This window comes from Haliotis rufescens, unplaced genomic scaffold (assembly GCF_023055435.1).
Source record: "Haliotis rufescens isolate VD_foot unplaced genomic scaffold, xgHalRufe1.0.p SCAF_3, whole genome shotgun sequence".
In the NCBI taxonomy this organism is placed as follows: domain Eukaryota; kingdom Metazoa; phylum Mollusca; class Gastropoda; order Lepetellida; family Haliotidae; genus Haliotis; species Haliotis rufescens.
Genome location: NW_025964001.1, coordinates 67399541 through 67425488, shown reverse-complemented (window position 1 = coordinate 67425488; position 25948 = coordinate 67399541). Strand labels below are relative to the sequence as shown.

Below are 25948 nucleotides of genomic sequence, written 5' to 3'. Positions count from 1 at the left end.
CACGGTTTGTGTCGTAACTATCTTGTAATGCTAAGCCACTTGGTTGTAACTGAATAAGGATTGTAAATCACGCTACATAAACCACAACAGTTAAGTGTATTAGTTATACATTCTAAACACTTATTATTATGTCCATTACGTTTTGAATCATGATAAACATAATTATAAACGAAGTGTGAGAGCTTCTCACAACCAGTTGCTGTTTTATGCCTGAAATTTATCCTTCTCTTTTATACCCTAAAACAAAGTGGCATTCTTCCAAATTCGCCTTAAATCATGAAGTTTGAGGTACTGCTCCTAAGCCTTGTTGCCATTTGAAAAAAATTAAGTGCAGTAAAATACGTTTATAACGAACACGCTTATAACGAACTGACGGATATTACGAACTTAATTTTTGATCCCCGTCATTTACTGTATAGATTTTTATGTGTGCTTATAACGAACTACGGTTATAACGAACTTAAATTAGTGGCCCATTTGAGTTCGTTATAACCGTAGTTTACCGTGGTTTCGAAATTTTCATATCCCCATATTTCGAAACCATATAGGAGTATTGGTGTTACCAATACATCGAAGGCTGAAAACAAACCGTCGAATGGAAGAGTTATATTTCTTGCTTGTTTGAGTAAGGTAAACATCGCTTTTTAACCATTTTCTGACAAACCTTTGATTGCACTTAGTAGACGCCGGTTTCTATAGAGCTTAATTCCCAGGTAATTGTAATCGCTCACGACTTCAAGTACATTTTCTCCACATACAAATGTCAACGTAACTATATTAGTCTTTGTGTTAGTTGCTGCAGCAAACAATACCGGATCAATATCATGACCGAATGAACTGCTTCAGGTAACATCTACCATATTTCATCTTATTTGGGTGAGGTGAAATGGGGTTTGACGTCGCGTCCAAGATTATTGTACTTATATAGCGACGTGCATGCACGTGTATGTGTGTGTGGCTGCTTGTACTAGCTAGTGCGGACTGATGCCGATTTATAGTGCTAGCTCACTGAGATACCATGCCGCAGTTTAACATGAATATCCCACTCAGACATAGTATACTGACTCCAAGCCGACCAGTCATTGTTTTAGCCCCTTAATGCCGAGCGCCAGACAGGGTAACAACAAGTACCATCTGGTATGACGCGGCTGGGGATCGAACCCCGGACCTTCCGCTCTCCGGGCGGACGCTCTACCCTTGGACCACGGAGGAGGTCCATCGTTTTTGTGTTTTTGTTGTTTTTCTTTGCAGGTGGAGTTTCATCTTAAGCTCAGTAGCTTGTATCTAAGCTGAGTCAACTACAAACGAAATGTTTGGGCCCAGACTTTAAAACTGCGCCCCATTGTGTTTTAAAACGAATATATACACAAAGAAAAAAGTTAAGTTCTTAAGCTCGGTTTTAAACAGTTCTTCCATGCCATTGTGTGACCATGGCACGAAGGCGATTATCAAACGCCACAAGATGGCAAATAATAGGCATGCGTGACGAAGGGATGTCTTATAATGCCATTGGTCCGAATTTGGGGTATCATCACACTGTCGTAAGCCGTTTAGCCGAGAAACCGGTGATGTACAGGACCGCCCCAGATCCGGAAAATCCCCTGTGACGACACATCGCGAAGACGGGGACCTTCTTCGTCTCATACGCCGTACTCATCTGAAACAGCTGTGGTTGCCCAATCGTTGTTTCAGCAGCAGAACCGTCAGGAACAGGCTGAAAGCAGCAGGACTGAGGTCTAGACAAGTCATAAAGCGTCCCTTGTTGAGAGATCACCTCAAGTCTGCTCGTTTAGCATGGTGTATTGCGTGATAGAACTGGAATCTGAGAACTCGGAGACGGATCCATTGGTCAGACGAAATTCGCTCTCTGCTCCACGTCACAGATGGAAGAACGAGAGTTTGGAGACACCGGCACACGGCCTACACTCCGGAACATTCAACCGACTGTTGCATACGGTGGGGGCTCGGTAATGGTTTTGGGGTGTACCTCTCTTGATTGGAGGTTGGATTTGGTCACCATAAAGGGAAACTCAACAGGGGCTCAGTGAATCCGGGGTCGTTTTGAGGCCAGTCGTTGTTCCTCATTTTGACAACCACCCTCTTGCTACTCGACCTCAGTACATGGATGACAATGCCAGGCCTCATCGTTCGCATGCACTCGCGGATCACATGAGGGCCAATGCAATAACGACTCTACCCTGGCCAGCAGTGAGCCCAGATTTGAACCCCCTTTAACATGTTTGGGATATTCAGGGGCGGCGCATACAGACATGAGATCCTCCTGTACAAGATTTACGCCAATTGGAATCATCATTGCATCAGGAGTGGTTGTTGTTGACCCGTCAACAGATCCAACGTCTGACTGGAGGCATGAGACGTAGGGTGGAATGCGTCATCCGGGCACGTGGCGGTTATACCCGCTACTGATCTGTTTCACGTGTCATGTCAAGTAGAGACTTTAAGGAACATTTTCACATGAAACATCAAACGTAACTCGTTTACTTAATCCTGCAACCCCATACGTTTTTGAGGTGTTGTCTAAGGTCAAAAGCAGTACCTGCGTTACTAAGATGTTTTTACCAGTAAATTCCAATCACAACTCAGCAATATCTTCTTTATTTGTTGTCAAATGTTTGTTCTTTCCGATGACATTGGTATCGCCCAGCTCCTGTGGTCAGTCATCCCATGCCATGATTTTTGGCATGTCATGGTTCAGAAATAGGGGTGTGCTTAACTTTTTTCTTTGTTCATATTTCTTAACGTTTTTCGTTATTTATAAGCAGCAAACTCCCTGCACTTGTACGCAGCAGACGTAATTCAAAATTAACGTACGGCTTTTATTCGTTTCAACAAAATCAATAATGGTAGTCTCATGTTACTGGAGTTTCTGCTTCATCGATCACTTGATTGACTGGGTTGTCTACAGGCTGACGTTGCATGGTAGGAGTACTGCTGTGCTGTGTCAGGAAATGAATACTCACTTTTGATATATATATTGTTGTATAAATGGCGGGTGCTACCTGTAATAATATCGGGTACGATCATACGTACGAAGTGTGCGTATATTTCTGCTACGTTGTTGCCCAATTCAATCGTGGCGTACCATCGTCTTTTCTTACTTTTTTATGCAAATTGTTTGAATGACGGGTGCTAACGGTAGGGCAGGTCATGCTTACCCTTTCCGCTAACACCTGGTGTCATCAACAGTGGTCCATTCATATAATTTCCACAGCTATTTGCCCTTGACGCCAATTGTAATTTTTATCTGTTTTGACAGAAAATCCAGGCTGGTTTTTCTCTTGCATTTATAATTTAAACTCAAATGACGATACTTATCTAAATCGATTAAAATCAATAAAAACTAAGCAGGATGTATTTTACATAACACAGTGCATTCGCACCTTTGTACAAAGCTCGGTGTGTGATAGAATATCTAACGAGATACGGAACAACGTTTTAAATTTCCCAAGGGAGTAATGTCATACATCCACTCACCAGAAAACTCTGCCAAACAGTAGAGTCGATTATACGATCCAGGCTATATCATGAATATGAATCACTGTCAGACAGTGATGATAACAGGTGTTCGTGAAAAGGTGAGCGTTTCCCGTCCCACTGGTGGCACCCGTCACAAACACATGCAAACAGTACACGAGTGCCATTTTATATCCATACGCTAATCCTGGCATCAAAAGCAATCTTAATTTGAACTTTCTGGATCATGCATATCTTTGCAATGATTCGGTGTGGCATATTGTGCGTGTCGCGTCTATTCTAAGTAAAAATATAATTAAGTTCGATTTGAAAAGTATTGTGTTGACGTGGTGTGTCAGCGTGGCAAAAGGTCAAACTAGAGATATGTACTTTGTACTTTGCGTGAAAGAAGTAACAGACGTTTGATGTTTACATTTTCTTATATTTATTTGTTTCGATAATATTGTCTGTAAGAGCCATATGTATATTGCTAACGAGATCGCAACCTCCTTACGTGTGTGTGTGTGTGTGTGTGTGTGTGTGTGTGTGTGTATACCGGGACCTCAACACCAATTAATCAACTGGCTTCCAATCATCTCTATCAGTCTGCTTGCTGACTCTGTGTCCATTACACAATTCACTGGTTTCTAATTCACTGGCTCCCAATCATCCCAATCAGTTTCCGTGGTTGTTTACCCTGTCCCATTAGTCATTCACTGGCTCCCAATCATCTTAATCAGCTCTGTGTCCATCAATCAATTTACTGTATAAACATTGATGTTAATAAGTATATATACCTATGTTGTTCAGCACTAGCTGTCACATATACACTGACGGATCCTCAGACCCGATCTCCAACCACACAGGTTTCGGAGTCCATACCACACAACCAGTTATATCCACACAATCTTACCGACTCCCTAACAACCAATCTATATTCAAGGCCGAACTTATGGGCATGGCCTCAGCCCTGCATAACCAACAATCAAAAAACAACAAAAAAATCCTAATTCTCACTGACTCGCTTAGTGGGCTACAAGCCCTCCAAAACAAAAATACCAAAAAACGACCTAAATTAATAAACCAAATACTTAAAAGCTCCAACGACCTAACAAAAGCAGGCAAACAAATAACCTTCTTGTGGATCCCCGCCCACGTAGGAATTTACGGCAACGAAAGCGCCGATAAAGCAGCTAAATTATCTCTCAAAATACCAGAAATAAGCCTAAACCTACCCATCTCAAAATCAGAAATTAAAAGTGTAAACAAACAAAAAATAACCAAAAAATGGCATAATCAATATCAAAACTCAAATAGCCAAATCCAAAAAGTGCTCAGAAAACCACTAGCCAAACCTAAAATCCTACACCCCTCTAAAAAAATTGACAGATTAATTACAAAACTCCAAACAGGACACACGAACCTAAATAACCACCTAAAACAACTTAAAAGACACACCACAGGCAACTGCCCCCACTGCAAACAACCCGAAACCACAGAACACGCACTCATCCACTGCACCCACTACCAAACACACAGAACCACACTACAAACCAACCTCAATCTAAATAAGGTTCCTACTCTAGATGAAATACTAAACCCTCAAAATAAACTAGAAAACTTCAAGGCCCTAGGCGTATTCCTAATCAAAACAGGCCTAATTAAGCGCATCTAAAAACTAATTAATCTACCAATCCAAAATCCAATAAACATACATACACCCACCTCACCCGGCTCCCTAAGTTCCCTCCTCCACCCACCTCGGCATTTATTCCAAATTTTAAAATTTCAAAAAATCGATATAAGCAACCCCTAAAAGCCCCCTCTTGTGTTGCACACACCACTTTCACCCTTCTCGGAATACACTAAATGGTCTGGCCAGGCCCGTGTGCGAAAAACGCTGCAGTCGGAAAGCGCACGTTAAATCTTCTATATCAGTCAGTCAGTCAGCACTAGCCGTGTGCGAAATACGCATCAGTCGGAAAGCGCACGTTAAATCTCCAAAGTAAGTAAGTAAGTAAGCACTATCCATCACGTGCTTGATAAAGGTGTTAGGATCTACACCGAAACGTCGCACTAATTGTAATAAAGAAGTTGTTCATGCATAGAACTTGTCTTTCTTCTTTTGGAATAGGCCCGTATACAGCCTCAGACATATCCAGGCCAACAATCCTGATCTTGTCCTTTTTGATAAATCCAATGAAATAATTTATATCATTGCATTTGACAAGATTGAGGAAAAACATGGCAAATATGCAGACCTCGCTTTCGAAATGTCATGCTTGCATCCCAAGTACCAAGTTGTCCGACTCCCATTTGTTTTCGGTGCCTTAGGTTTGGTATCTGTTGACTGACATTGGGAGGGTACCCGGGTTTGCTACCAGGAATACAGCCCTTCTGACAATCTGGGTAATGCAGAAGGCTGCAGTGTTGGGGAGTCTTCACATTCTCCGAAAAGTTCTGGGTGGGTTCGACTGGGCAGCGCTTCCTGGGAGAAGCCCCATTCGCTGTCTGGGCTGCGTGTAGAGGGGGCAAGGGCCCTGAGCTGATGATGAGCCCAACCAGCCTGATTATTATTGTTATTACTATTATTGTTATTATTATTATTATTATAATTAGTAGTAGAAGTAGTAGTTCTGTAGTAGTAGTATTCGATCATACATGTATGTATGATTTGTATTCGCTTCACCAATTGTTAACTTCTAATAAAAGTGAGCTTCATGTTTCATTAATTTAAAGTTATTCACATCTTTGACATTGATTTCGGATTTTTTCGCACTTTCGTTGCAAGATGTTGACATAATCCTGATCGGCTTAAGAACACCATGAACACCATTTTGAGGTCAAATATGTAAATCACCATTACCTGGCAACATTCCATGGAATTTGAACGTATATTTACAAAATGTTCTTCTTCTTTAATCGCCTTCTCAAAATATTTCCCCCGGCCACATGTGATACCTCACTCGTTTCACACAAGTAACGGATATTTGATTATTAAGAACCGTTTTTTACTAAAAGAAATCGACAAAAAGATACAAAACCATCACAAATTCATGCGCAAATTAACGTTAATATATCAATCAAAATCGGCTTGTTCTCTTCATTGCATTAAAGAAACGTACGGAATTCTGTATGGAACAAAAGGTTAGGAATGTGCAAGAATTTGTCAATATCATGAAAGGCAATATTCCAGCAGTAATAAATATTTTAAAAGAACGCTGGTAGCTGAAATAATACAGATGTTAATTACATGTTAATAAATATAAAAATTTAAATTATTATTAAAAATATAATATTATCTCATCTTTTCATGTTAACTCTCTCACATATTTTAAAAGAACAGGTTCAAGGATAAAATGACAAAAACACGTTTTAGCTTTGCGTATTTAAAGCTGTCTGCATTATTCCTACTATATGACGGAGCCTGTAAATAACCCAGGCTTGTGTCATCCGAGTATAACCACCCGATCCAGTTCAGTGACCTTTTTACCAAAAGCATAAGTCGCCACGTGTAGTAGGACGGGTGTGATTATCACCTCAAGCTGGACTAATATAATCTGTTTCATCGTGTATCAGATATAGAGTGAAGCCTTACCTTGTCCACAGCCGATTCCTGTAATGAAAACCAAGGCGCTAGTCTGAAATAATCGGTAGCACTCATCAATAACAGTGAGGTAAATGTTTACCTGAGCTCTTTTCCCTCAGTACTGTGTGTTGCCTGGTTGTCCCGCACACCAACATAACCATACGGAGACACGTGGCTCGCAACACACTCTCTCTGTCACTTATGCATCACCGATCGCACAACTTCGATTCCATCCGGAACAGCGGAAACAATGGTAGCGTATCGGAGGCAAGCGTCGCCATGAGAACGGTGTGCGCAGAGCTGCGGAATTAATTTTACATCATTAAATATAAATCTCAGGTAGTGGAACGAGGTAGGTGTAGACACGACTTGTGTAACGACCGGGGCCGATGCCAGAATCCTATGGGGAGGAATATAAGACAGGATGATGCTTTAATTGATTTGTCAACACGTTATGTAAATGACGAGAACGCAAATCACGTGGTCTAAGGTAAAGTTCATGTCGAAAAAACTTCAGATGAATCGATACATGACAATATAAATATAACTATACCGTATTTGGTAAAATTTTAGTTTAATTTCTGGCTTATTTCTGATTATCGTGTACTGTTTCATAAAGATACAATATGTTACTTTTATATTATCTCCGATGTGTGGCAGAGTTCCTTTATGAGGAGATTAATGTCGAACGGGCCGGAGGTTGAAATACTTGACATGCCGGTGCGTGGTTTTGGCTCCACCGTTGCTCATGCTGTCGATCACTCGCTGTCTTGCACATGATTCTGTACTTATGAAGGTGTCAATCACTGGATTGTCTGGTCCAGACTCGATTATTTACAGCCGTCATATAGCTGGAATATTGCTATATTTTGTTCAAAGTTATTTATGTTTAAATATCAACTATCAGTATACGGTAATGTATCGTATTGTCTCAAGTGAGCTTATTGCATTGTCTGGTTGGTAATCGTCCGTCATCTTTGTTGGCGTCTGCAAACTTTTTGCTTGTTTGTTGTTTAACGCCGCACTCAGCAATATTCCAGCTATAATACGGCGGTCTGTAAATAATCGAATCTGGACCAGACAAACCAGTGATTGACAACATGAGCATCGATCCACGCAATTGGGATACGGTGACATGCATCAGCAAAGTCAGCGAGCCTGACCACCCGGCCCCGTAAGTCGCCTCTTACGACAAGCATATTCGCCATTTGCGGCAAGCATGGGTTGCTGAAGACCTATTCTACCCCGGATCTTCGCGGGTCGCTTCTGCTAACCACTTGACTTATGAAGGTGAAACTTTGCAGACGTAGGCTTGTTCCCACCAATGATAACATTCTATTTGTTTCATGATTTATGAAATTGATTTTCAAAAAAGGAGCCCCCTTGAAACCGCTATCCGCTATGCTTATTCAATGAGAAACCATGTCTGTATTTGAATATAAGTGAATAAGTAACAGATAGGCATACAGCTTTTTAAAAACAGTTTATGTTTTGTGGCAAATCCGTGATTGATGAGTAAGCTGTATATCCCATATTGCACATTTGCAGACTTTTCGGACGGGTTTCGGCGGCACGGGTGGCCCAGTCGTCTAAGGCGCCGCGATTCGCTGTGCAGAGTTGCGTCCCTTGGGCACGCCAGAAACCTATGATTGTGGGTTCGAATCCCGGTTCGCCCCGATTATGTTTCTAGGTTTGTCAGCATCACACCCGTGCTCGTGGGTTTCATCGAAGTGGTAAACGTCTGAGATCTGCATCACTTCGGGCTTTCCTCCCACATTAAGCTGACACGCCGTGATATAACTAGAATACTGTTAAAAACGGCGTTAAACCCAACTCACTCACTCACTCACTCAAACGGGTTTCTACGTAGCCTCCAAAAGAGTAACATAGACCAGCTTTTGATAACCGATGAAGAGATGAGGGGATACAGTAATTTAATCAGCGTCTGAATCCTACTCGTAACGAGTATTTCAATGTATGAATAACCTTTGACCTGACCTTAACCTTGAAAAAAGTGTTATCGTTGAAGGGTGTTGTTTTCTTCTCATTAACTAAACGCAGTGCTCGTGAGTTTAGCGTCATGTTTCACAATAAAAAACATTCGATCGAATATCAATCAAAGTCTGCTCCCACCTTCATCACAGCTAATTAATTATTCATGACCACATTCTAGTTAAACATCGGATCAAACAAATGTTCACGTTGTTGCGTGCCTTGTTTATACTAAGGGACCTTGACCTTCAATGACATCAAATCAAACGTAAAAACAATCCCTAGGGGTATGTGGTTGATCCATTGGGTGTGAAGGCGTGACGTCAGTAACATCTGCCATTTTATAAGCGTCGTTGAGAAAACCAGCTGCATCGGAGGCAGCGATGAGATGTGAGCGTGTACATGAATCTGAAATTACATTAAAAAATAAACTTTGACAGTGATTAAGCTATGACCGTGAGAACTTAAAGGGATCATTTGATAATGCAGTTCATGTTCACTTTTGCGACTTTTAATTTTAATCACTCTGTCACCTCTATCACTGAATGAGCTAAAATTTTACATCGCATCGGCAATATTGCAGCCATATCGCGATGACAACAAGGTAGTTACTTTTAGAAAAAAAACCTGTCGACGAAGGACAATAAAACAGTAAGATAAATATCACAGTTTAGATATAAAACAAAGCTAAGCAATACTGAAACAAAGAATGTTTCAGTAGATTAGTTCCTATAAATTAAAACCAGGCTATAGACCACCAGCAACCAAACCTAGACCACCTAACTGGGAATCATGGGGACTTACAGTGATTTGGCTTCCTGCATGATTCCTGGCAGGATGTATGCCATCACTTTGGTCATCAGTGGTTTGTGTAATACGAACCATTATTAAAACAATTGACGTTTACACGATATACGGCTTTTCCATTGGACGAGAGGTCGGTCACATGACCGCGAAATTGACGTTCATAAGTGTATGAACAACACAATTTGACGTTCATACGTTTTTCACGAGACCGTGTTCTTGAAATGACGTAAACACTGACGGACTACTTCCACATTCCTGGGGAAACCCCTGGGAATTCCTAGCACGAAAACATACAAAAACATTATTTCTGATCATTTAGAACTTTTAATCTTGGTCCCAGCATTTCAGTATACATTGAGATACGTAAGAGAGATTGACTGCATGATTGTTCACGAATTTCCTCGCTACGGGCCATCCTAATGAACAAACGAAAAAATGCACATCCAAACTATCGTCAGTATCGACTCGATCTGTGTCTAGGCTGACAGTGACCGTCTCCAGCAATCTACGAATTTACCTTCGTGTCTGTTTGACGCATCTTTAATCACCTTTCACTAATCGGTCAGTTGATCAATGATGACTAACACATGTAACCGCCATAGGTTCATTAACAACTTCGGAAATCCTCCCGTCACGTTTATCGTGTTGGCCATTTTGACGTCTTGTACTTGATGTAAATGTATTACGACGCGCTGTCATTGTGACAGACTTACTGAGGTAGTTCATTACAGACCTTTCTCATCTAATGGGGATATTATATGAACACATGTGTTGCGTAAGATGTTTCTGAAGAGCAAGTTCTGCATCTATACGCTCATGTCACCTCTCTTTTGGGGGAACTATTTTCTTCCGCGATATAGCTGGTTGTTGTATGGCTGTCAGTGTAAACATGAAGTCACACGTACTAAATAATAAAATTGTGTTTAGATCTTGGCCTACATCCTTTGAGGTAAGAAATTGTAAGAAATTGTAATGAACTTTCATAGAGTGAGGTTCATACTCCAATGAACTCACACAAAGTAAAGGTTTTATTAAAGGTTTAGTAAAGGTTAAATTCTTAATTGAAGCAAAATCAATACATTAAAACACAAGTTGACATTATACACTTCCACATACATGGATTCACGTGCCACTGTCAGGGGGACAGTAATATTACACTACCTTAACCCCCTGAGTGGCCCAGTCTTCAACAATCTCCATTGTGTATAACATCACACTAATCTAAAACAATTCAAAATTCAAAGTTATCAAATAATTGCATTTCTTTTAAAAATTTGAGAATTAAACGAGCATCGATATTTATAAAAAAAAATCCTTTAAAGAAGTTGAATGATAATAGGTATCCCTTGTGAGAGAAATGTCTATCAGTCAAGCAAAATATGCTTGACTGTGATTCTCTCATCACAAGGGACACAAAACGGAGGATCCTCACCTTTCAAGGGGTATTCATGTGTGTAGCGACTGTGGCCTTGCGACATCGTCGCAGAACAAACTCGCCATGTCTGGACTGGCACCCAAGGTGTAACCTAATTTGGATTTAAATTCATGACGTTTGTTTGAACCTGCTTGGATGTCCCATCTTTTCTGCATCAAACTACGAATATACTCCTTGATGCATTGCATAAAATCACTGTAGGGAATGGAAAGATGAGACATTGGCTTATCAAGAGCATCTTTCAGCGTCAGCCCGTGTGTTACCAGCAATACCAACATGACTAGGCAACTAACAAAGGACGATGTCGTATTGGCCAGTAGCAAGATTATTCTAAATCTTGAGCTGTTATCTGGTAATCTAGAAGGAATAGTTTTTGAACCAATGAAGGTAGCATTGGCAACTTTGCTGCCATCCTTGGATCCATCTGAGAAGACGGAGCGGTGAGAATTGTATTTAGAGCGTAACTGGACATATTTTCGTTGAAAAATTAGCTGGTTTGTATCAGATTGTTTAAAATTAGTAAGTGTAAGATCTACTTCTGGTTTGACTAATTGCCAAGGAGGCGTAGACAGTAATCGGTAGGGTGCAATAATATCAAGGTCAATATGAGCTGCTGTTGTAGTCTGATCCCCAGCGGTGGAACCAGCTTCGGTTTAGTTTGGAATAATTTCTCATAGACAGGATTAAAAATGCAATCATATGCTGGATTTGACGGGTTTGATTTTAATTTTGTGATATTTCGTAGTGCAAGTAACGCCGCACTCAGCAATATTCCAGCTGTATGACGGCGGTCTGTAAAATAATCAAGTCTGGACCTGACAATCCAGTGATTGATATCATGAGCATCGATCCACGCAATTGGGATCGATGCCATGCATCAACCAAGTCAGCGAGCCTGACCACCCGATCCCGTTAGTCGCCTTCTATGACAAGCATAGTCACCTTTTACGGCTGAAGACCTATTCTACCCCGGAATCTTCACGGGTCGTACAACTTTTAAACGACGTTGTTTCAACGGAGGCTCATCGGCCTCTACATACAGACTATCAACAGGAGAGGTTCTGAAAGCTCCAAGACAGAGCCTCAAACCCTGATGATGAATTGAATGATGAAAATGTAGTCGAATTTTGAGCGGATCAAAGATCTGTACAAATAGAGGAGGGTCGTCTGATCCCCAGTGTGATGCGACTTTCAGCAAGTCTAATGCTTTCAGACACTTTGCCTTGAGATATTTTATATGTGGTAAGAATGTCAGGTGGCGGTCAAAAATAAGCCACAAGAATTTGGTCTCCTCAACAACTTTGATGGGTGTGTCAGATAGAAATAGTTCTGGGTCTTTGTGCTGCCTATATTTTCTGCAGAAGTGTATACAATTATTTTTAGTTTTAGATCTTTTGAAGCCGTTAGCAAGCGACCATTTGTAGATTTTATTGAGACATAATTGCGCTTGTCTCTCAATAGTGTGCATGTTTTTCCCGCGACAAGAAATGTTAAAATCGTCCACAAATAAATATCCATCAACTGGATCATTTAAAACCTTTGAGAGGCTGATTATCTTGATACTAAATAATGTTACAGACACAATACTGCCTTGTGGGACACCCTGATCCTGATTATAATGGTCAGACTGGGTTGAGCCAACTCGGACTTGAAATTGCCTGTCTGTCAAAAACTGTGATACAAAATGAGAAAAACGGCCTCTATACCAAAATCATGTAAATCCTTTAGAATGCCATGCTTCCAAATAGTATCAAAAAGGATTCTAATCGTACTAAAGGGTCGATGGTACTTCGATTTTTTCGGCAACCACATTGGATATCTACAATTAGATTATTGGTTTTTAGATACCAAATTAATCTGTTATTCACCATTCGTTCCATGGTTTTACACACGCAACTTGATAAGGATATAGGTCGATAGTTAGAGCGATCTGTATGATCCCGGCCAGGCTTTGGTATTGGGACTACAATGGCGTTATGCTATGAAGGAGGAAAATTTCCTGATGTCTGTATTTGATCAAATATATCTAAAAGTGTCTCCAGATATGATTTAGGTAAATGTTTTAAAAGCTGGTAGTGTATGTTATCAGCTCCCGTTGCTGTGTCATGAGCTTGCCCAAGGGCGGTATGTAGCTCATGTAATGAGAAGACTTCATAATAGTCTTCACCATTATCAGAAGTGAAATTTACTTTTATCTTTTCCTGTTTCTTAATTTTTTTTAAACTCCGGGACATAATTAGACGTTGAAGAATGTTTTGCTAATGCTTCTCCAAGCTTATTTGCAATATAAGTCTTATCCGTTAATAACGTGTCACCTTCCTTAAGATGGTGAACAGATTATTTTGAACCCGTGCCGTTTATTTTTTGTACCATATTCCACACCATGGATATGGGTTTGCGGGAATTTATTTTGGAGACATAGTCCCTCCATGTCTGACGCTTATGTTGTTTAAAAGCACGTCGTGCCTTGGCATTTGTAATTTGAACCTTATCTAAATTATGGACTGTAGGAGGTCGGCGGAAATATTTTTCCACTTTACACTTTACACTTTCGTGCTTGTTTGCAGTCATTGTTAAACCATGGTTTACGAATATGTGGATTTGCAGAGGTCTTGGGAATTCATCAGCAATGTCATTCAGCAGGTCCGAAAATAACTGTATCGGATCTTGAACCTGTTGAAAAATGTCAGGTATTATTTTTTCAGTACATAATAATTCATATAATGACCAATTAGCCTTTCCAAAATTCCACCTTGCTGTGTGTGCAATGATTTGAAAGGCCATAGATATGATTTGGCCAAAATCTCGCGTTCTCGCGATCTCGCATTATCCTGTTTTTGGTACATAGCATTTTTTGTCAAAAGTCGACAACGCGAGAATGCGACATTTGGACATGATGCAAAATCTCAAAATCTCAAAATCTCGACTTGTCAAAATAGGTCACAAAAACACGAAATCGCGAGAACGCGAGAATGCGACATTTCATTATCTCGCGATCTCGCGTTCTCGTGTTCTCGCGTTTTAGACGCTGTCCGTGCGCATGCGTAATATCATACGGTCAAGGCGCATGCGCACGTTTGTAGTCCTTTGGTCATGCTTCTTTCATGATCTTTATTCTCCAAGTAGCATTTAGCAAAATTATGACTTGAGCTTGAAAATGCTATGTAATTTACACACACAAAGTCTGAGTCATCTCCCGTTGTTACAGTTTCCTATGTACTTTATAATAAAACCCTAAACATGCTCAATATAATTTAACAAAAGAAATTTTGTACATGAACGTCCAATGATGGTGAAAACATTAATGTGTCCGAAAGCTGGAAACAAAACTATCACCGTCAGTGAGAGTAATATTGCTTAAAGCCGCACCAGCAGTATTGCAGCTATTCGCGGCTACATAGTCAGTTACAGAAATAATCACAGGCCAGTGAGTTTCACAATGAGGCAATTTTATACACGGCTAGAATATTCATTAAAATAAAATAGTCACAGACCAATTTGTAGCATTCGGATAAAATGATATTGTCCGATGTTTTTTTGTTTGTTTTTTTATACGATACCATATTCGCTACTTAAATTAATAGATTTTCATCCGCTCCCGCCTGACAACAAAACATCCTGCCTTACATTATTCTAATGCCCTCAAATTCCTAGCAATAGAAGTATCGTTAATATGAGTGCTCCTACTTTCTTTACCTGATAAAATACTCCGTACACGTAGCCCTACTGAACACACATGATGCATGTGAATCGCACCCGTCGACAGCAATTGTACACATTATGCCTAAAGTAGGTCGATAAGAACAAAATAAAACGTTAAAAATAAAATGCCTCCTGTTTCCCATGTTTTTAAAAAATCAATCAAACTGTAACTATTAATTTATTGCGGCCTTAACATCCAAATGACAGGCATGCTTATACTGGAAAAGTACCCCCAATATCCAGCCTGAGCTTGAAGTATACTATGTCAAATTAAAAACTTCACATTTTTAAAAGTAATCCCATATATATGATATACGACGGACAAATGTATCAGAGAAGGTAATTTTTAATCATTAATGTCCAAAGAAGGATTTTAATTAACGGTGGTAACCATAATTTGTTCCAAGCACCTACGGTATTCGGTAATAACATCAACAGTTTAAATCATAAGTCTCAAGCACGAGAATCTGATGGCACAAAAGTTCAGTAGCATGTATGGGCACCATGTGCGTTGACAAATGCCACACAACGCCTCCGCATGGACCTTGTGATGCTTGTGAACACATGATTGGGAAGACGACGCCATTGTTGCTGCAAAATGGTGCGAAGATCTTGCAAATTCTGTGGTTGGTTCTGGAGAGTGCGCAGACTTCTGCCAAGAGTATCCCAGACGTGTTCGATGGGATTGAGGTCGGGAGACCTTGACGGCCAGTCCATGACGTTGACTCCCGCATTCTGAAGGAAATTCCTTGTCAAAATTGCTGTGTGGGGTCTGGCATTGTCGTGTTGGAAGATCAAACCGGGTCCATGTGCTGCCATAAAAGGCAGAAGTTCTGGTGCCAGTACCTGGTCGCGGTAAGCAGCAGCGTTGAGGTTGCCACGGATGACAAGAAGCCTGGAACGTGCATTGCCACAGAAAGCACCCCACACCATGACACTTCCGCCTCGAAATCTGTCAACTTCCTGTACATAACGTGCACGTTTTTGGTTGGTGATTGTTCAGTAATGTGATGTGTGTATGTTGCATCAATAATATGTAGGTATGATCGCCGATAATGTAGTAAATAACCAATAACACTTTGGCCCGTCTTGGCCCGGCCCGGCCCGACTTTTAAGCAATGCCCTCAACTGTTGAACTGCATGGCAAGTATTTATAAAACGACCGGGGGAGGAAATATTCTGGGGGGAGATTTTATTTTGTGACACCGGCATGGCTCTGAATAAGTGAGTGAGTTTGGCTTAACACTGCTTTGTGAGTGAGTGAGTTTGGTTTAACGCCGCTTTTAACATTATTCCAGTTATATCACGGCGTGTCAGCTTAATGTGGGAGGAAAGCCTGAAGTGATGCAGGTCTCAGACGTTTACCACTTCGGTGAAACCCACGAGCACGGGTATGGTGCTGACAAACCTAGAAACATAATCGGGGCGAACCGGGATTCGAACCCACAATCGTAGGTTTCTGGCGTGCCCAAGGGACGCAACTCTGCACAGCGAATCGCGGCGCCTCACACGACTGGGCCACCCAGGTTTCTGGCACATCCATGGGACGCAACTCTACACAACGAATTGCGACAACTCAGACGACTGAGCCACAAGATGACTGTATAGGTAATTGGCAGAAGAACGCGACATCGCGAGATCGCGACATTGGTCAAGTGTCGTGATCTCGCGTTCTCGTGTTTTTGAAAATAGTTACATATAACTGTATACTAGGCAATTAGCACCAAAACACGAGAACACGAGATCGCGACACTTGACCAATGTCGCAATCTCGCGTTCTCGCGTTCTCGTGTTTTTGAAAATAGTTACATAAAACTGTATAGGCAATTAGCACAAAAACACGAGAACGCGAGATCGCGACACTTGACCAATGTCGCAATCTCGCGTTCTCGTGTTTTTGAAAATAGTTACATAAAACTGTATAGGCAATTAGCACGAGAACGCGAGATCGCGACACTTGACAAATGTCGCAATCTCGCGTTCTCGCCTCGGACTTTTTCCACTTTTATCAACTCGTGTTGATATATTTGATATCAAAAGACACTCGGGTGAGATTCTCTATTTATCATCCAAAACTGGCTCCCACGGAAGATATCGCTTGGGTGAGATCAACCGAAATCTACATTGCAGATGTGACTGCAATGAAATTGCATCACAATCCTTTGCGGACCATTGTGAAGGCATTGGTTACCATGACGTCACAATCACATGACATCACTAATGGCTCTGCCACTGAAGCTGTTAGCAGTACTTTTTTACACTTAACACACTGCTTATTACTGTCTACAAACTGAAAAAGTTGGAAGAATAATGTTGGATGATGAATAAAATCTCACGCTCGTGTCTTTTGACATCAAAACGTCGAGATGAACCACAAGTTCATAGAAATTTATGCTTTGCAAATTAATGCAGTTTATTTCAAAATGGCTGCTCCAAAATCACGTGACTTTTGACAATGTCACAATGCAAATTTTCCAAGTCTTTTGATTATACAAAATATATGTAGATTTGTACACATATATCTAGTAACATAATAAAGTCAAGAACACGCTCCGTTTCTTGCCTGTGAACTGACTGAATTTGACAAATATTGTCTAACAACTAATAGTCAAATAACCAACATGGATGCCTAATGGTATTTTTCAGAAAGATTTGTTTGTTTGTTTGTTGTTAACGTCGCACTCAGCAATATTCCAGCTATATGACGGCGGTCTGACTTCAAATATATCAACACTCGTTAGGGTGGCCCAGTCGTCTAAGGCGCCGCGATTCTCTGTGCAGAGTTGCGTCACTTGGGCACGCCAGAAACCTATGATTGTGGGTTCGAATCCCGGTTCGATTATGTTTATGTAACGCGAGATCGCGAGAAAATGAAATGTCGCATTCTCGCGTCCCGCGATTTCGTGTTTTTGTGGCCTAATTTGACAAGTCGAGATTGCGAGATTGCGAGATTGCGAGATTTTACATCATGTCCAAATGTCACATTCTCGCGTTGTCGACTTTTGACAAAAAGTGCTATGTACCAAAAACACGAGAATGCGAGATCGCGAGAACGCGAGATTTTGGCCAAATCTCGCGTTCTCGCGATCTCGAATTCTCGTGTTTTGGGCATATTTACCTCGTTTCCAAAGGTCGAGATCGCGAGAATACGAGATCGCGAGAATGTCCCTTACAGTATTCCATAGTATACTGACTCCGAGCCGATCAGTCCTTGTTTTAGTCCAGTCCTAAATGCCGAGCGCTAGACAGGGTAACAACAAGTAATATCTTTGAACGTCTTTTGATATGACGCGGCCGGGGATCGAACCCCGGACCTATCATTCTCCGGGCGGACTCTCTACCACTAATCCAGGGAGGCGGTCTTATATGATTGTAGAAATATATACTGTTTAAATCATATGCCGCAAAAGTTGTGTGGGTCTGATTGAGTAGGAGATCGACGTAAAACTATATAACGGGTCCTCTGTCTTTCTGTAATCCCACCCCATGCCATAACGCTGCCACCCCCGAACCGATCTTCTTCCATGAAAAAATGATTGACGTAACGTTCACCCCGACGTCGGAACACTCGAATCCGTCCATCGCTGTGGCTGAGGTGAAAACGAGACTCGTCAGTGAATAAAACTTGTCCCCACTGCAAGGCCGTCCAGCGTAGACGCTGTCTGCACCACTGTAGACGTGCTTGACGGTGGTTTCCTGTCAAAATGGGACGTCTGGCGGGTCTTCTGGCGACAATCCCTGCACATTTGAGGCGACGACGTACGGTTTGTGAAGATATTCGTCGAAGGCCAGGGATGCGTCTTGCAGTCACTGTTGCTGGCTGGAATCGATTTCGTAGGTGTGTTGATCGAATCCAGTTGTCTTGTCGATTATTGGCCTGGCACTCCGAGGATGGTCACTGACTGCATTTGTCCGTTGCCAACGTTGCCATTAACACCAAATGGTGTTTCTGTGGTGGTTAAATTGTCTTGCAACATCACGTTGACTCGATCCTGCTCCAAGCATACCAATGGCTCGCAGACGCTCATTTTCGGACAGGCGTGGCATTTTGTAATGTTGAATAATTGCGCAATGTTGTTGTTTTTCTGAGTGGTTGTTGTCAGCACGATGCTAAACAATGCATATGGAATCCCGTTACAGGAACTTTTGTTGTTGAGTATATGTTTGACATGTTTCCCATACAATGATCATCATGATCAACAGGACAATAATCATCAACAACATCGTCATCTCCAAGTTTATTTTTTTCTTCTGACGAACACTGTTGACAATCTGTGCAGTGAATCTCGGCATATATTTTTGCCTGCGACAATAAATGCCCGTCGTCAATATATACCGTCACACGCCTCTTTTTCTTAGCTCGACCGTGGCGCCTCCCCGCGTAGAACGCGAGTTGTGTCCCTTGTGTTCAAAACGTCATATCCAATCAGATCGCTGTCCTTATTTAGATTGGTTAACAAAGACAACTACAACAGCAGGCAACATGGGAGAATAGATAACGAAAGGGTTTGAGATTTCGTCCCTGACAGACAAACAAAATGACTAATTGCTAAAGTAAAGAGTGCCTAATTAAAAAAATTCGACGTTGACATGCACTGGACATTCGTGAGTGAGTTACTCGTATGTAATATGGCCCATTTTATATTGCTGCTTCCAAATATTTGATGCAATGTACTGCCTTTTATGATTGTAAGCCTAATCATGTGTTTCAATATGATCTGTTAATTATTTATTGATTTTGTGATCAGTTAAGATCTCTACGTGCCGATTTCCGAGTTGACCTTTGCGTTTCAACAGGGGAAACAACCCTTATCCATGGTGAGGGAGCTTCGTTATTATTAATGAACCTGCCTTTGTTATACATGAATAACACCAACTGTTTATAACAACTGGGTTTGATAATCGAAATTAGCACCTCAGATTGATGAACCTACGTTATTCATCGGAAACAATATGACCGACAGATAGGCCGCATGGATGTCAGCTTCATTTACTACACTATCAGGGGGGTGAATCTCTTCACTGAATTAATACTTGTGTTGGGTCTAGGGCACATTGATCCATTGACCGGGGTGATAATGCAGCGCTTTGAACATGCTTTAGCGTGTGGATAGTATGCCTTATATCGATAACAATCGAATGATATTGATATTGATAATGAGGGGCGGTCGGGCTGTGTACTTCCCTTCCACATCAAGCTGACACACAGTTATATATACTGTTCAAAGCTGTGCTAATCCCAGCTTGTTCACCAACTCACTGAGTCATATCATCAGGGGAATCCTGGATCTTGTTACAAATTGTAGGGGCGGTCGGGTAGCCTAGTGGTTAAAGCGTTCCCTCGTCACGCCGAAGACCCGGGTTCGAATCCCGACATGGGTACAATGTGTGAAGCCCATTTCTGGTGTCCCCCGCCGTGATATTGCTGGAATATTGCTAAAAGCGGCGTAAAATCATACTCACTCACTCACTGAGAGAGAGAGAGAAGAGAGAGAGAGGGAGAGAGGGTTGTGTTTATGTTTTTGATAACTATACTTCCTTTTTTAAACTAAACTGAGGGCCAAATGTAACTTCACCCTACTTTTAAATCACTTTTAAAACCACATAACATACATGCATGCAGTGAAATGTGTTGAAAAGAGCAAACTCTGAACGAAGTCAACATTAAGAGGGGGCACGGGTGGCCCAGTCGTCTAAGGCGCCGCGATTCGCTGTGCAGAGTTGCGTCCCTTGGGCAAGCCAAAAAACATATGATTGTGGGTTCGAATCCAGGTTCGCCCCGATTATGTTTCTAGGTTTGTCAGCACCATACCCGTGCTCGTGGGTTTCACCGAGGAGTAAACGTCTAAGATCTGCATCACTTCAGGCTTTCCTCCCACATTAAGCTGACACGCCGTGATGTAACTGGAATACTGTTAAAAGCGGCATTAAACCCAACTCACTCACTCACTCACTCAACATTAAGAATGACGGCTATTGGTATGACAATTGCCCGAATGGAGGTGGGTAGGTTGGTTTGTTGTTTAACGCCGCACTCAGCAATATTACAGCTATATGACGGCGGTCTGTAAATAATCGAATCTGGACCAGACAATCCAGTGAATATCATCATGAGCATGGATCCATGCAGTTAGGATCAATGACATGCATCAACCAAGTCAGCGAGCCTGACCACCCGATCCCGTTAGTCGCCTTTTACGGCAAGCATGGGATGCTGAAGACCTACTCTACCCCGGAACTTCACTGGTCGAATTGAGGTGGGATAGCAAAACAGTTTTCAACGTAATTGGCATACAGAGCATACATCTAAAAGCGCTCGAGTTCAATGACACGACACATCAATAGCGTGTATGACCTTCCCCTTTTACAATACACGCAAACACTCTCCAGCGCACAGAAAAAGTCAGTCGTCTGATGACGTCACGTGCAATACGTCTCCATTCTTCTTGGAGGGCCTGGATTAGTTCTTGTCGGTTGGTTGGAAGATGTGGTCGCTGTCGAACACGATGATCAAGGACATATCTGAGGTGATGTGTCTTGGGAGCGTGTAGGGCACGGCAAGACGTTGACGTTGCTGGCTGCAAGGACGTTCAGTACAAGTCGTGCTGTATGGGGTCTGGCGTTGTCGTGTTGATAAAGGACACCACGTGGCAGTTGTTGTAGAAATGGTGGGACAGTCGGGCGAAAAATGTCATCCATGTAACGCTGAGATGTCACATGACCAGGGGTGTTCCTCCTCACACCATAACACCCCCTCCAACATACGGCACGACCTCCTGAACGCAACATGCCGCCATTCGTTCTCTCCTTCGGCGGTAAACACGCGTCTTCCATCAGCTCTGAACAGACAGAACCGGCTTTCATCAGTGAAGACGACCCTCTGCCAGTCACGTCCTGCCAACGACGTTCAGCCCGGGTCTATCTCAACCTCTGACGACGACGTTGCGCTGTCAATAACTGTCCTCTGTAAGGTCTGTAAGCCTCAATTCCTTGAGCCGTGAGTCGCCTGGCCAATATCAGTCAACTAACCATATGCCCTGATGATGTCAATTCCGGGGATGCAATGTACGCATGTACCGGTCTTCATTGGGCGTAGTTACCATGGGTCTGTCTTTTCTTGGCCTGTCTGATGTCTCCCCGGTCTGTCTGTAACGCTGCAGTAGGCTTGTTACAGTAGCACGGGAGCAACCAAACGTTTTAGCAATGTGGTCAAGGATAGTCCCGATCTGTATCAGGCCCCGGCCCCGCACGTGTTATTCGGGTGTCATTCGTGGCATTTTTGTGCTGTGTCTTTTCATTAGTATCGCATTTAAAAAACAAACAAACGTGCCGTTGGCGCGTATGACTTTCTGCACAGAGCATTGTTGTGTTCGGATGATGGGTTTTGCGTTGATTTCGTTTGAACTTGTGAACTTCATTTTTGAAGTGGTAAAGTGTCATTTGGCCATAAGCTTAATTTACTTAAAAGTGTCTCTGCCCGTCGGCTGCAGTGTGACGCTTATTGGGTGTTTGGTCGATCAATGATCAGAGTGTTTGTACACTAAATCTGATAAATCCAAGATACAGATTTGGCTGGTTTCTTGGGCTGTTTATATTTATGACATGAGTGACATGTGATTAGACGGCTGCTGGTTATTAAAACTGTTATCAGCCAAACGCTCTTGGCCTCCGTTAGCCGTGGTTTCGTATCCCAGTTTGTGTATTGCCTCAATGCTATGCAATAGAAAATACATGTTACATTCATTGTTCCAAATTGATAAATGCGACCAAAGCGAGTCGTTTGTACGATTTCGAATATATCATGGGCATGTCTTTATGAATCACTTTCAAACAGTGATAATACTAGGTGTTCGGGAAATGGTGAACGCATGCTGCCCCAACGATGGCACCCGTCACAAACATATGCAGAGGCAAGTCAATTGTTCAGCTGAAAAAAATAACACGGAACATATGGCGCCAGGACAGAGTGGTGACTGGCCCAGGACAGAGTGAGGACTGGCCCGGGACAGAGTGGTGAATGGCCCAGGACAGAGTGAGGACTGGCCCAGGACAGAGTGAGGACTGGCCCAGGACAGAGTGAGGACTGGCCCGGGACTGAGTGGTGACTGGCCAAGGACAGAGTGAGGACTGTCCCAGGACAGAGTGGTGACTGGCCCGGGACAGAGTGGTGACTGGCCCAGGACAGAGTGAGGACTGGCCCAGGACAGAGTGGTGACTGGCCCGGGACAGAGTGGTGACTGGCCCAGGACAGAGTGGTGACTGGCCCAGGTCAGAGTGAGGACTGCTACAGGACAGAATGTGGACTGGCCCAGGACAAAGTGGTGACTGGCCCAGGACAGAGTGAGGACTGACCCAGGGCAGAGTGGTGACTGGCCCAGGACAGAGCGAGGGCTGGCCCAGGACAAAGTGATGACTGAACCAGGACAGAGTGAGGACTGGCCTGGGACAGAGTGGTGACTGACCCGGGGTAGAGTGGTGACTGACCCAGGACAGAGCGAGGACTGGCCCAGGACAGAGTGGCGAATGGCCCAGGACAGAGTGGTGACTGGCCCAGGACAGAGTGGTGACTGGCCCAGGACAGAGTGGCGAATGGCCCAGGACAGAGTGAGGACTGGCCAAGGACAGAGTGGTGACTGGCCCAGGACAGAGCGAGGACTGGCCCAGGGCAGAAAGAGGACTGACCAAGGGCAGAGTAAGGACTGACCCAGGACAGAGTGGTGACTGGCCCAGGACAGAGGGGTGACTGGCCCAGGACAGAGTGAGGACTGCTACAGGACGGAATGTGGACTGGCCAAGGACAGAGTGAGGACTGGCCCAGGACAGAGTGGTGAATGGCCCAGGACAGAGTGGTGAATGGCCCAGGACAGAGTGAGGACTGGCCCGGGACAGAGTGGTGACTGACCTAGGACAGAGCGAGGACTGGCCCAGGACAGAGTGGCGAATGGCCCAGGACAGAGTGAGGACTGGCCCAGGACAGAGTGGTGACTGGCCCAGGACAGAGCGAGGACTGGCCCAGGACAGAGTGGTGACTGGCCCAGGACAGAGTGAGGACTGCTACAGGACAGAATGTGGACTGGCCAAGGACAGAGTGAGGACTGCTACAGGACAGAGTGGTGAATGGCCCAGGACAGAGCGAGGACTGGCCCAGGACAGAGTGAGGACTGGCCCAGGACAGAGTGAGGACTGGCCCGGGACTGAGTGGTGACTGGCCAAGGAAAGATTGAGGACTGTTCCAGGACACAGTGGTGACTGGCTCGGGACAGAGTGGTGACTGGCCCAGGACAGAGTGAGGACTGGCCCAGGACAGAGTGATGACTTGCCCGGGACAGAGTGGTGACTGGCCCAGGACAGAGTGGTGACTGGCCCAGGACAGAGTGAGGACTGCTACAGGACAGAATGTGGACTGGCCCAGGACAAAGTGGTGACTGGCCCAGGACAGAGTGAGGACTGACCCAGGGCAGAGTGGTGACTGGCCCAGGACAGAGCGAGGGCTGGCCCAGGACAAAGTGATGACTGAACCAGGACAGAGTGAGGACTGGCCTGGGACAGAGTGGTGACTGACCCGGGGTAGAGTGGTGACTGACCCAGGACAGAGCGAGGACTGGCCCAGGACAGAGTGGCGAATGGCCCAGGACAGAGTGGTGACTGGCCCAGGACAGAGTGGTGACTGGCCCAGGACAGAGTGGCGAATGGCCCAGGACAGAGTGAGGACTGGCCAAGGACAGAGTGGTGACTGGCCCAGGACAGAGCGAGGACTGGCCCAGGGCAGAAAGAGGACTGACCCAGGGCAGAGTAAGGACTGACCCAGGACAGAGTGGTGACTGGCCCAGGACAGAGGGGTGACTGGCCCAGGACAGAGTGAGGACTGCTACAGGACGGAATGTGGACTGGCCAAGGACAGAGTGAGGACTGGCCCAGGACAGAGTGGTGAATGGCCCAGGACAGAGTGGTGAATGGCCCAGGACAGAGTGAGGACTGGCCCGGGACAGAGTGGTGACTGACCTAGGACAGAGCGAGGACTGGCCCAGGACAGAGTGGCGAATGGCCCAGGACAGAGTGAGGACTGGCCCACGACAGAGTGGTGACTGGCCCAGGACAGAGCGAGGACTGGCCCAGGACAGAGGGGTGACTGGCCCAGGACAGAGTGAGGACTGCTACAGGACAGAATGTGGACTGGCCAAGGACAGAGTGAGGACTGCTACAGGACACAGTGGTGACTGGCCCAGGACAGAGCGAGGACTGGCCCAGGACAGAGTGGTGACTGGCCCAGGACAGAGCGAGGACTGGCCCAGGACAGAGTGGTGACTGGCCAAGGACAGAGTGAGGACTGGCCCGGGACAGAGTGGTGACTGTCCCAGGACAGAGCGAGGGCTGGCCCAGGACAGAGTGAGGACTGACCCAGGGCAGAAAGAGGACTGACCCAGGGCAGAGTGAGGACTGACCCAGGGCAGATCGAGGACTGGCCCAGGACCAAATTTTAAATAAAAATGTATTCTGTGTATTCATTGATTTTAGCATTTTGTCGCATTGTCAAGCTTTGGTTAATTTTGACACTTTTGTAAGGGCGACAATGCGACAATGCGACCAAGCGACAATGTCCCCTCTGGGATTCACTAGTGAGATAAATTGATAAGACAAAAATGTCACTGGGAAATGTGTTCACAACATGTACTTAAATATCAAATCTTGTTTATTACATACTGATGTCATAAAAACGCCAGTTCCTGGTATTAAGGGCGTAAGGCAGGGAGAAAATGATTATAGGTCTCCCTTCTTATTTTCACTATATATTTAAATTATCTTAATTGTATTTATCTAAACATTATATATCGCGTCTTAATTTTGAAAATACCTTTTTAAATCCCCCTTTTGGTTTGTTTTTAAAAATGTTGATTTCGCTCTATGCAGGTGATACAATATTAATCTACCATGACTACGCGAAATACTCG

General features: G+C 43.7%; 2 protein-coding genes across 3 annotated transcripts in view; one reads left to right on the top strand and one right to left on the bottom strand.

Moving 5' to 3' along the window:
• Positions 1-7372, bottom strand: part of LOC124151516 (protein dispatched homolog 3-like) — a 49858-nt gene extending 42486 nt beyond the window's left edge. The window contains exon 1 of one of the 2 annotated variants that reach the window (XM_046524030.2): positions 7164-7372. The gene's annotated coding sequence lies outside the window, so the exon portion shown is untranslated. Of the gene's footprint in view, positions 1-7072 lie in introns of both variants that reach the window. The other variant, XM_046524031.2, reaches the window with a different exon arrangement.
• A 16150-nt stretch (positions 7373-23522) lies between these two features.
• On the top strand, positions 23523-24556 carry LOC125384423 (protein PBMUCL2-like). The gene is made up of 3 exons (XM_048403489.1): positions 23523-23691; positions 23906-24153; positions 24434-24556. Exons 1-3 carry the CDS (start codon positions 23523-23525, stop codon positions 24554-24556), a joined length of 540 nt encoding a protein of 179 aa, XP_048259446.1.
• Positions 24557-25948: the final 1392 nt, after the last annotated feature.

What these genes read in the sequence shown, in the direction of transcription:
- LOC125384423 (XM_048403489.1), top strand. Translation starts at nt 23,523, where the DNA reads ATGGCCCAGGACAGAGTGGTGACTGGCCCAGGACAGAGTGGTGACTGG. An exon ending in GAGGACTGACCAAGGGCAGA is followed by an intron (nt 23,692 to 23,905) that starts GTAAGGACTGAC and finishes TGACTGACCTAG; the next exon opens with GACAGAGCGAGGACTGGCCC. An exon ending in GAGGACTGGCCCAGGACAGA is followed by an intron (nt 24,154 to 24,433) that starts GTGAGGACTGGC and finishes TGACTGGCCCAG; the next exon opens with GACAGAGTGAGGACTGACCC.